Below are 13,001 nucleotides of genomic sequence, written 5' to 3' on the forward strand. Positions count from 1 at the left end.
ATTTTCCTTCTCTAAGTACACCTTTTCTATCATTCAACATTTTTTTTCCAAAATTTCACAATTTCACACCCCCAAACTTATTTTCTTTATATTGTAGGTAGTGGGGTTATTTATTTTATATTTTGAACTTTTTTTTTTCACATTAACATCACCTTTCCACCTTTTTTCAACATTTAGCTCAATTTATATTTCTTAAAACAATATACATGCTTAGGAGTGAGGGTTGCAAAATTGAAAAATTAATTTTAAAGTTAAGCTCAATTATTATGTAGTTAAACAAAGAAAAGAGAAATTAGACTCAAAAGGGGTATACTAGGAATAAAAATTTAACAAGGTTGGCTTTTTTAGGCTCAAACAGTCCAAAGATAGCCTAAATAATATCCTTAACTAAGTTTTACCTTGGATTTCACCTCAAGAGAAAATCAAGCAAATTCTAAAATTCATGACATAATCTAAAAATCACATCAATATAAACCTTCTCTAGATATTCACAATAATTCAAAGTAAAAGTTATTGTGCTCAAAATTTGTGAAAATCACATTCTAATAATGATACTTAACAACAGACTTTAGCATGAATCCAAACAAAAACCTTATTCACCAAAAGCTAATAATTCAAGACAACTAGTTATTATCATTAGATAGAAAAAATCATTGAAAAAATTGGCACAACTTTACTCTAGATTTCTAAAATTCAAACAAGAAATAAATTCATTTGCCAACTAATCCTAAATTATTTATAAATATAAATAAACATGTCAATAAAATTAAACCTAAAATTTTCACAATATATTCACCACCAAAAAAATAAATTCACCCGCCCAAACTTAAACTAAACATTATCCTCAATGTTAGAAAAAATAAAAGAAAAGGTAAAAAAATACTCCCCCGATGATTGGATGAATTTTGTAGAAGCTCTAATCCTCCTCCTCCTTATTGTCATCTTTCTCATTCACACTTTTTAGGAGGAATATTTTTTTTACTACAAAAAAAAAATAAATAAAGGTTAATGTAGAAATAAATAAATAAAAATAACTAAAAAAAAAAAGATGGGTTTTATTGGGTAATAGGTGGTCCAAATAAAAAGCAGGGATTGGGTTTGGGTAGTGGGTAGTGGGTAAATGGGCAATGGGTAGTCCAAATAGGAAAAAAAAAGAATTGGGTTTGGTTAGTGGGCTGCCCACAATGGAGGGTAGTGGTTAATGGGAAAATGGGCAATGGGTAGTCCAAATAGAAAAAAAAAAAAGAATTGGGTTTGCTTAGTGGGCTGCCCAATGTTAGCAGCCTAATGGAGGGTAATGGGTAGTGGGCTACCCAATTGGCAGCCCACTTCAGGGGGAGCCGCGGCCTACCCCATGTGGGAGTCACGACCCACATCATATGGCTTTTTTTTTTTTATTAATCGAGCTACGGCTTCGAGCCTAGTGAGCCGCGACTTGCGTCTTTTTGTGTTCGGGAAGCCGCAGCTTACCATATTTTTTTTAAAAAAAAATTTTAATTTTTGAATATTTTTAAATTTTTTTTGAAATTTTTTTACATGAACTTGTATAAATAAAAAAGAGTGTTAATAATTTAATAATTAAATAAATAAAAATAAAAGAAAGTAAGTTAGAGTGCTTAGGTTGCCTCCCAAGAAATGCTTCTTTATAATTACTAGCTTGACTTTAGTTGAGGTTTGAGTTTGCATGGAAAAAGATTGAGGTATGAAAGTAGCCTCCTCCTAAGATGAGGTTGTAGTGCCTTTAACTCAAAATTTGATGCTTGCTTAACCTAGGGTGGTGGAATAAACTGACTTTTATCTAACTTCTCAAATTGAGTTCTTCTTAAAAAATGCGCTTTTGCTATAACCTCCTTAGCTAACTCATCAATTGTATCTAGAAAAAGAATGGGAGGCACATATGGCTTGACTTGTGGTGATATAGATATTTCTTCTTCTTGCTTAATTTCTTTATCTTGAACTTGATTGCTAGAAGTGCTTCCTTAATCTACTTTATCTCTATCATCTTGAAGTGTATTATTGATGGCATTAGCTAGTTGACCCATTTGTGTCTCAAAATTTTTGATGGATTCTGCTTGACTTTGAATGATGGTATCAGTCCTTGTCATGAATTGTATGAACATATCTTCTATTGAAGGCTTTTTCTCTAGTATAGGAGTTCTAACTTGTGACTGAAAACCATTATGGAAAATAAGCTGTGATGAATATGTAGGACCATGATCATTACTCCATGAAAAATTTTCGCGATTACATCCTGAATTGTAATTGTTGGAGCATGACTTATTTTGTAATCGCATTGATTCGTAATAGACTGGACAACAATCACTTTAATGCCTATCTCCACAAAACTCGCATGTAACAAAAGGACTTTGAAAAGCATTATCACCCAAAGTGTTAATTTTCTGAGACAAAGCATATACTTGGGTGGCTAAAACACTGATTGCATCCATTGCATAATCACTAGCAACCCTCCTAGGCACAAATTGTTCAGATGGCCACAGATAATTCATCACCTCAATCAAATGTATCTAAAAATAAAAAGAAAAATTTGAAGTAAGATTATGAATGCTTTGTATTAATATTAACAAGAAAGAATTAAAAATCAATTCTCCGGCAATGACGCCAAAAACTTATTGTTGATTTTCTACTCACGCAAATGCACGTATCGTTAACAAGTAATATAATAATGAATAAAGTATCGTTCCCACGGAGAATTGTTTAATTCTTATCGTTAACTACTAAAATTATAACACACCCTAATTTTATCCAAACAATTAAAAAAGAAAAATTAAAATTGATAAACTAAAACTAAAATTAAATAGTAAATAAAACTCACTTAACTACTAGACTTAAGATTATAATATCCCTCAATATTTCATCTGATTATTATCTCTCTCTCTCTCTTAACTCAATTTAATGGATTAAGTTGCTAACCTAGAATCCTAAATTATTTATAACTCTCTGTCGAGTTTCTCATAAAAATACATTTCTCAATTAATTTACTATATGTCTATGCAAATTAAATTGAAAAAAGATTCATTAAGTTTGTACTCTAATCCTAGCTACGTATGGCTTATAAGTATATGTCTACCCTATATGCAAATCAAATCACCTAATCAACTAAATATATTCGATCATACGCTATTTTATTCAAGATCTACCTAAATCTCCTTCGTTAAGGTTTAACCTAAGTTTTCAATTCAATCTAATTGATGATTAGGCAATTATAGCATTAAAAATAGAATAAAATGTACAACTTAAATCTATCAAATATAAGCAAAAGGGAGATAAATAATTCAAACTACATATTGAGTTCAATCATAATCTTAGATTAACAATTTAGTTCCCCATTAAGTCACACATCATCATTGAATAAAGTTTAAACAATAAAAACAAACTAAGAAAATAAAAGAATAATAAAAATATAAAACTTAAGAATTATAATCTAGATCTTCAAAGTCTTCTTGAATCCTTCAAAATCTTATCAGCTTCACTGACTTTGCGGCTTGACTCTCAGCTTTCAATCTAGTGTTTTCTTCTTCCTTCTTAAGTCCTCCGCAAGATTGTTTTTATAGGCTTTGAAGCTAGGCCAAGTTGGGCGAAGAAAGAATTCAATTCGAATTAGGATTTTCTTATCAGACTATGTGAATCGTAGCCCTGTCCAATTAATTAACAGAAATCGTAATTGTTATAGGACTACTACAGCATGTCAACTTTGACAAGATTTGTGACCATATTTACAAGCCAAACCAGGTAAAATAGTAAACATGAAAGTTGTAGATTTGTCTCTTATCTTTCCAATGATCAACGAATCACTTCATTTAGAGCTCTGTAACAAAAGTTATGGCTAAAATACCGAAATATGTGTATTGAAAGTCTGCACCTTGAAATTGCTCTCTTTCTTCCATTAAAATTTTTCTTTCATTAATTAACTAAGATTATATTGACTCACCTAAAATAATTAATTTAAAATAATTAAATAAAACCTACTAATCTCTATGCATTACTACAAAAACTAAGCTAAATTATTATCAAAATTAAGCTCAAATAACTCTATATTAGAGATTTATCACTTACCATCTCAAACAAATGATGTCACTTCACATCCAATTACCAAATACTTATCTTGTCATTATCTATCACTTGCACACAAGTCATGATCATCTCTTTATCAACTATCTAAGAACCAACCTCTTACCTTCAAGCTGTCAATTATTCTCACTGGAAAGAGGCCACGGTTGTTGAGCATTGAAAGATAATGGTATACGAAGCATTGTACCACTACCTTCTAACTATCATGTAGTAGGATGTAAGTGGGTGTACAAAGTGAAGCTAAATGCTTATGGAAATGTGGAAAGATATAAAGCACGTTTAGTTGCAAAGGGTTATAATCAGATTGAAAGTTTTGACTGTCAAGAAACATTTAGCCCTATATCTAAACAAATAATAGTGAAGGTGTTCTTTGCCTTGGCAGTAACTCATAATTGGCATCCGTCATAGCATAATGTGAATAATGCCTTCTTGAATGGTGAGTTGGTAGAGGAAGTGTGCATGGAGTTTCCATAGGGGTACTCAGTTAAGGGGGAGTACCCTACTAACTCAAAGTTGGTTTGCAAGTTGCATAAGTTACTCTATAGACTCAAGCAAGCATTAAAAGCTTGTAATTCAAAGCTTACTACACCAATCTTGCAATATGGTTTTAAATAATCAACCTCAGACAATTCACTCTTTACTATGAAGACACTTGATGAAGATCTCATAGCTCTCTTAGTCTATGTTGATGATATTCTAATTGCTAGCACATATACCCAGGCAAAATTTGATGTTAAAGGGTTCTTGAGCTCACAATTCAAACTCAAGGACCTTGTCAAAGTCAAGTACTTCCTAAGGCTTGAGATAGCTAGATCATAAAAAGGCATATCAATATGCCAAAGGAAGTATGCTTTAGACCTTCTAGAAAAACACGAGCTACTTTGGAACCAAGCTTGCAAGTACCCCTATTAACTACAATCATAAGTTGAGCAAGACTAGTGATGAAGACAAATTAACAAATGCTACAAGCTACAAACAATTAGTCAAGGATTGTTATACTTGACCTTTAGCAAACTTGACATCACTTATGCAGTAAAGGTCCTTGCACAATTTATGGACAAACTTGGACTTCAACACCTTGCAACAACTCACAGAGTCTTAAAGTAACTAAAGAAAGCACCAAATCAGGGAATCCTGATGAAATCAAAATGCAACTTGAAGATATTTAGATACTCATATAGTGATTGGGTAGGATACCCTGATACTATAAGGTCAATTACAGGATATTGCATTTTCATTGGTGATTCATTAATGAGTTGGGAATCAAAGAAACACTCAATGGTAGCCTAGAGTTTAGCTAAAGCAAAATAGAAGTCAATGGCTACTGCTTGTTGTGAAATCATATAGTTAAGGTATCTAATGGTAGATTTTAGGGATATTCACATTGAAGCAGTGCACCTTTACTCAGATAGCCAATCAACCATACATATCAGCTAGAATCTTGTGCTTCATAAAAGGACAAAGCACATAGAAATGGACTATCATTTTATCCAAGAAAAGGTATTGGCTGGAGTAATCAATCCCCAGCACATTTCAATAGAATCACAGCTATCAGATATCTTCACTAGAGCTCCACAACCAAGACAATTAAACAATCTATTAGGTAAGATGAACGTTCACAATATGCATATCTATCTTGACGAGGCGTATCAGACACTGTTTAAATCCACAAAATACCAAATAAGTGTTTCCAACAAATAAAAACACAAATGAAAATGAAGAACAAAGCTAAAATCCTCAACTAGAAAGAAAAAAAGTTGAAACAAAGGACCAATACTCACCGTTTCAATAAAGCCTAGCACAAGAGATTAAAACTCACCATTTCATTTAAAATTTAAAAGTTAGTTAGGAGCTAATCATTAGTTAGTTAAGAGCTGACATTTTATCTTTCTTTAATTAACCCAATACCCATAATATATATATATATATATATATATATATATATATATATATATATTATTACCTAATACTTTTTGTCAATTAATGAGAATGTGCTCTGACAATTCTCTCCCACATATGCGCTGTCTCTGCCTCGTTCTCGGTTTCTGACATAATCACTGCGGTTTCTAGCAACAAAAAACTTTCCAAAGTTGTATTATTTATATTTGCTAGATTTTGCACATTGATTAGCTCCTTCACGGGCTTCACCATAACCTGGTGAGAAGGGAAAATAGAAGAATGGAACTGAAAACCTTTCCTTTTGTAGGTATATTCATAACCACCCTGTGCTCCACACTCTCATAAAATTCATTACTTCAGATCTGAATAGTATGAAATGCTTTTGTAGGTATATGGAGTTGATGTGTGGGATGTTGGAAATCTCAAAATCTGACCTTTGTTCACCAATTACAGATGGTAGAGATAGAGCTTCTCAATCGGGTAACTGAATTAGAGCAGGCAAGATTTTTTCTCAAGCATGCTAAAGAATTGAAAAAAATGGTTATCTTTCATTCCTCATCTTTTCCCACAAATGTCATATTCAAGAGGCAAATGAATTCAAGATGGCTTTAGTGATAGGGTTGTTTTTAAGGAGAAATGAAATCATATGCATAATTTTGTCCCTTAGCATATTAAATTAGAAGTTAAATTTTTTGTCATGAATTACAGCGTCCCTCCTTTGATAGTTTGTTAGTGGTCTCCTATGCCACTGTTCAATGTGGTATGGAGGTCTCCTTACCGCAGACCTTTTTTGTCTTCTGAGGATTTTGTTCATGTAAGTTGTAACTTCTGCTTTCTTTGATCAGCAATGATATCTCACTTGCTTGTCAAAAAAAAAAATTGTCTTGTACTCTTTTTGAGTTAATTAGTTCTTAATTGAAACTCTTTATTAACTGTTTGATTTCTGTAAACCTTTTATTTGTAGTTTTTATTTTTCAAATCATTTGATTCTATGTTAAGATTAATTAATTTCACCGTACTATATAATCTGTTGGCACTAATAGTTAGAATAACAGGAAAAAATTGTAACTCTCTATTTATTTAATCAATTTTGGATTGAATATTAAAAAACCCGAGCACGTGGTGTGGCATCAAAATTTATACTTGATCAGCTGCAATGTTACATCAAATAGTATTTTGAAGCCTAACCAAATTCTTAGACAAACAACAGCAATGTTAAATGCATTCCATAACATCAACATGTGTGTCCGGGGCACAAGACTTTTCATTTCTAAAGTCAATCTGCTGGCTCTATTTTGTTCATATTTTTGTGCAACTGATAGTAGATAACTGTTGCTTGCAGTTGCTTTTACCAATAGGCCTTAGGGCCATTACTAATTGTGGTTTCAGTGATATTAATAAAATTTACTAATTCGCTGAGAAAAAAAAATTTCACAGTTCATCCTCGTAGTCCCTCTTTTGCCTATTTTTTTTGTTTTAACACTGTAACTTATGCACTAACATTGTCTATTTAATTATATACTCAGCTTTTTGAGTATTTTTACCCGTTTTCCTGTGCTATGCATATAAAGCAAGTTTGTTATTTGGAACGACGCAATAATTTGACCCATTTTCATTGGAGGTTTTCAAAGCTCTAACTGGGAGGCATAGGTAGCTTAAGCACTAACAACTCAGTCACCCCACAGAGTGAATTCCATATAATCATCTACATCATCATCCCAATTATAGTACCCTTTTTGCATAGCTGGTGGGGTTAGTATCAGCCCTTCTGCCATACTGTCAAGTATCCCTGGCATGTTAAACACCTCTTCTTCATCCAAAAACAACTTCTCTGAACTCCCTTGTACATTTTCCGATGAGTTCTCCAAGCTTGGCAGTGGCGGCGACGGCAACGACGACGACGATGACAATGAAGGCGAAGGAGATGGTGTTTTGGCAATATCACCAAACGCCTCGGCAGCCTCCATAGCAGCATATTGTATATCCCTGATGGAGGATGACCTAGCACGTGGTAATGCATTAGCTGACTCAGGAAAGTTTAAGGAAGCAGAATCTCCCTTGAGAGCTAAGGCCGCTGCATCATAAGCCCTAGCAGCCATGCCTGGGCTCGAGAACGTCCCGAGCCAGATTCGGGATTTCTTGATAGGCTCTCGCAGCTCGCTGACCCACTTTCCGTTCCTTCTCCTAACGCCTTTGTAAACAGGATGTCTAGTCTCTTGAAACTTCTTCCTTCCAGCTTTTCGCTTTTGGGTTTTTGCTTCAACTTGCCATGATGAGCTGCCTAGTTCAGGCTGTGACGACGAACATGGAGTTATGTGGCTTTTTGAGCTTAAAACCGATTGCTCTTCCATCTGTTTCAATTGTAGAGAGAGAGATGCTTTAAAAGAAGAAGGAGTTTCTGTGTTTATCTATTTTTCTTTCTTTCTTCTTGTTCCTTTGTCCAGCTAGCTAGAAATGAGCTTTATAATTATTGAAGGAGAAAAACAGTACGAGGATTAAATATGGGAAACAAGAATGATTCAATAGCACAATATGTAAATCGTGTTTAATTGTTGATTTTCTTCTTGCTCTTTCACACTTCCCACGTGGCGCTGGGGCAAACCCAAACATGTTTCACGTGGGGGAAAAAATGCTCCCGAGTCATTTTCTCTGCCTAAAGCTGTTTCTTGATGTGACAACGTTGACTTACTTTACTTGCTCTTTCCAGGTCAAGAACTCAGACCCTAATTTTACGAATTTTGTAAAATACTTGAAATAAAAAAAAGCAAATTTCCGTATACTTCAAAATGAAATATATATATATATATATATCTCTAGTTTGACATAGAAAAATCAAGATTTTCTCGTAAAATCCCGTTAGAATATTAAATATATTGATGGACAGTTAATAGTTTCAATTGCTAGTATGAAAAAAGGTTTATTGTCGAGCAATCTTGTATTTGGTATTCTAATGGTCACCAATATTCCTTGAGAAAATAATGGCTTAATAACCAAACGTCTAAAACTAAATATTCAAATAAGATTTTTTCATTGAAATTAAAAAAAATAAGATTTTTTTTATAAAGAGAAAATAAAAAAAGAAAATTTATAAGTGAATATTACAAATTAAAAAAATAATAAATTTTATATATAAAACAATAACAATTGAAAATCGTTAAATACATATTAGTCTTAGTTTATTGATAATAGAAAAAATAGTTAAAAATTAATAATATTACAGAAATTAAAAAATGAAAAAAAATTAAAATTTATAAGGGACATAATTATAGAATCGAAAGAATATATTATTTTATTAATTATTTTAATTTTTATATATTTGAAATAAAAAATTAAATAAATAATTAAAAATTAATAAAATATAAAAATAAGAGGTTTATTGATTAGTGTATTATCTCGTACTTAAAAGAGTAGAGTTTAAATTTTTTTTAAATTCAAAAAATATATAAAACTGAAAAAAAATAGGTATTTATTATGAATTTATGAAAATTTAAAGCTTAAAGCTGTTGCTATGGTGACTTTACTTTAAAATCGGCCTTGCGTTGAGGTAACGAACCAGCCCATTCTCCTTCTAGCTGTCAAAAATTTCTCATAAAGAAAACAAATCAGGAAAACAAAATTTAGCCCGAAGTCGGTCAGGGACAAAACTTTTGACCTTGCATATATGATTGGAAAAAGAAAGAGAAACAAAAGCAGGCTCTGACCATTGTCTCTTTCTGCTTGCAATTTCACGTGGCTTAAAGACTGTTGCTTCTCGAGGCAGCTGCAAAGCCGTATGAAAAGCTCGAGTTCGGTTCGGTTTGGCCAAGGCGGAATACACAAGCCTTGTTAGGTTATTCATTAATACCACAGCCGCTCCACTCAACAGTCAGAACCACAGCTACTAAAGCATGAAAATGGTGTTGTTATATCTTCTGAAAAGTACACCCAATATATTTATATATATATATATATATATAAAACAACCTCCCAAGTATGGCAATGGAAAGTATTAATAAAAAAGTAATGGAGTCATATCGGTGCGTTAGTCTCCTTTTTTTGTTGTGAAGAAAATGTCAATGCAAAGATGTGTATGCAAAAGTAGTATCTTGTATTAGATCTAAAAGGGGCTTTTTATCAATTGGATATTTATTATAGAATTTCACAAAGTTAATATGTTTTCATGACCATATTTATTATTGAGTGTTGATATATCTCGTCAATTTTTTATTTGTTCTCTATAATAAAGGTAATCACACAACAAATAGTATTTTTTATTCTACATTTACACAGAATTTAAAGGATACTAACTAGAAGAAGAGTAAAATACAAAAATCTCTCTAAATACTCTCTTAAAATATACTTTGGTCTCTCTTATTTCAAAATCAATTGTTTCATCCCTTTTGACCATCCAAAATCAATAGTCAAACAGTTAATAAAATGTTAAAATCCTAAAATACCCATTTTCCTTTCCCTAACTAACTTGATTGTCTTCTAAATTCTCTCTTTCCACTCTTTCTCTCTTTGTTACTTCTCATCAGTATCCATCACCACCTCCATCTCTGCTTTCTTTTTTCTGTTTTGTTGATTGTAAAACTCAATAGCAACAAAAGTTTAACAAAAGTTTTAAAATAAAATCGCTAATAGGTCCGTATCTTAATGATAATGATTTTAGGTTCTAACCATGGTGGTGCGTGGAGATGGAAGCAGGGGGAGATCAAATTGGGAGAGTTACAGGAAGAAGGGGAAGAAAAAGAAAGAAACCATTGTGTTTTTCGACACCAGCAAAAAAAAGAAAGGATGGGAAAGAACAAGAAAATAAAAAAAATAAGGAAAACAGTTAAAAATTATACCTAATTTAATTAGAATATTATTACTTAATTTTTTTAGATTTTTGTTTTTTCACTTAAAAATTATAAGCTTTTTTGAATTGTTAATAAAATAATCCTAAATAATTTCCTTCTGTTGTGAAATATAAATTTGAAAAAGAATATTAGAGAGAAGTAGTAAGAATGTAAGAAGATCCTCTATTTCATTTCTTGTTCCAGTCTTTCTACCATCAACTATAATGCCTTTTTTTTATAAGCACACATAGATGGAGAGGAAATGAATTTACAAAAATAGAGAGAATGAACTTAATGGAAAAGAATATACACATACTGAATGAAACCAGGAGATAGGGATATACCAACATGAATATGTACATTGGATACAGGGAGATACATTGGATCTTATGAAATACAATGGATATTCACATATATTCATAACACTTCCCCTTGAATGTCTATTGTAATACTTCATTTAAAACCTTACGCCGAAAAAATCTAGTAGTAGGACAAAATTGGTCAGTGAGAAAAAAGAGTATAGTGCATAGTCCATAATTACTCCCCTCAATTGAGCCATATTGCCACTTATGGGGTCTACCATTTCTGGAGCATTTGATACTTTACCACTCCAGGGGCAGATCAATCTTGCGTCTTGTTAACTCGTTGCATTCCAATGACATATACTAATTTCTCAAATGTTGACGTTGGCAATGATTTGGTAACAAGATTTGCAAGATTATTGGTGGAGCGAATCTGTTTAACGTTAACTTGTCGACTTTCCTAGAGTTTGTGAGTGTAGAAAAATTTCGACAAGATATGCTTGGTCTTGTCACCTTTAATATATCTTCTCCTGACTTGTGCAACACAAGCAGCATTATCTTCATAAATTATAGTGGGAGAATTACTGGTGTTGAACACAAGAATTATGAATATGCGTTATAACAAATCTTAACCAAACACACTCTCTTCCAACTTCATATAGAGCAATAATCTTAGAGTGGTTGGAGGATGTAGCTACTAGAAGTTGCTTAGTAGAGCACCAAGAAACGATGGTGCCGTTATAGTAAAATAAATAATTGGTTTGAAAGCAAGTCTTGTGCGGATCAAATTTATATCCCACATTAGCATATCCAACTAAACTATAATTAGTGGAATCCTTGGAATAATATAATCCCAAATCTATGGTTCCTCAGAGATAACAGAAGATATGGTTTATTCCATTCCAATGTCTCCGGGTTGGCTTAGAACTAAAACATGCCAATAAATTTACTGTAAAAGTGATATTCGATCTCATAGATTGTGCCAAGTACATCAAAGTCCTAATTGTATTGAGATATGGTACTTCAGGAACAAATATCTCCTCATCAAGTTCTTTAGGACGAAACAGGTCCTTTTGAATATCAAGAAACCTTACAACCATTGGGGTGATCAATGCATGAGCCTTGTCCATGTTAAAACATCTAAGTAATCTCTCAATGTATACTGACTGATGGACAAGTATTCCATTTGCTTTGTGCTCAAGCTCTAAACCAAGACTAAGTTTGGTTTTACCCAAAACTTTAACTTCAAACTCCTTTTTCAAATATTCAATAGTTTTAGATAACTCTTATGAAATTCCAATCAAATTCATATCATCGACATAAACTGTTATCATAGCAAATCTGATTTTTGATTTCTTAATAAACAAGTATGGGCAAATAGGATCATTTTTTGTATCCTTCCTTAATTAAGTACTCACTTAAGTGTTAAGACCACATATGACCAGATTGCTTTAACTTGTACAAAAATCTTTGCAACTTTATTAAGAAAAAGTTACAAAGAGTGTATGCTTCAGGCATTTTGAATCCCTTAGGAATTTTCATATAAATATCGGAGTCCAATGAACCATATAGATATGGCATCACAACGTCCATTAGACGCATTTTTAATTTTTCAAAAACTACTAGGCTAATAAGAAAACGAAAAGTAATCATATCCATCACAGGTGAATACATCTCATCATAATCAATCCTAGGTCTCTATGAGAAGCCTTAGGCAACGAGTCGGGCTTTATACCTCATGACTTCATTTTTTTTCATTTCGTTTTCGGACAAAAACCCATTTGTATCCAATGAGCTTTACATTGTCAGAGGTTCGAGCTACAGGACCGAAAACCTCTCGTTTAGCTAAAGAAGCCAATTTAGCTTAGATTACATCCTTCCATTTGGGCCA

At 32.5% G+C, this 13,001-nt stretch overlaps 1 protein-coding gene across 1 annotated transcript; it reads right to left on the bottom strand.

Moving 5' to 3' along the window:
- On the bottom strand, window positions 7,582-8,410 carry LOC18598175 (dehydration-responsive element-binding protein 1F). The gene has a single exon (XM_007027578.2). The coding sequence runs from the start codon at window positions 8,337-8,339 to the stop codon at window positions 7,659-7,661; it is 681 nt and encodes a 226-aa protein (XP_007027640.2). The 5' UTR covers window positions 8,340-8,410; the 3' UTR covers window positions 7,582-7,658.

This window comes from Theobroma cacao, chromosome 5 (genome assembly GCF_000208745.1).
Source record: "Theobroma cacao cultivar B97-61/B2 chromosome 5, Criollo_cocoa_genome_V2, whole genome shotgun sequence".
Taxonomy (NCBI): Eukaryota; Viridiplantae; Streptophyta; class Magnoliopsida; order Malvales; family Malvaceae; genus Theobroma; species Theobroma cacao.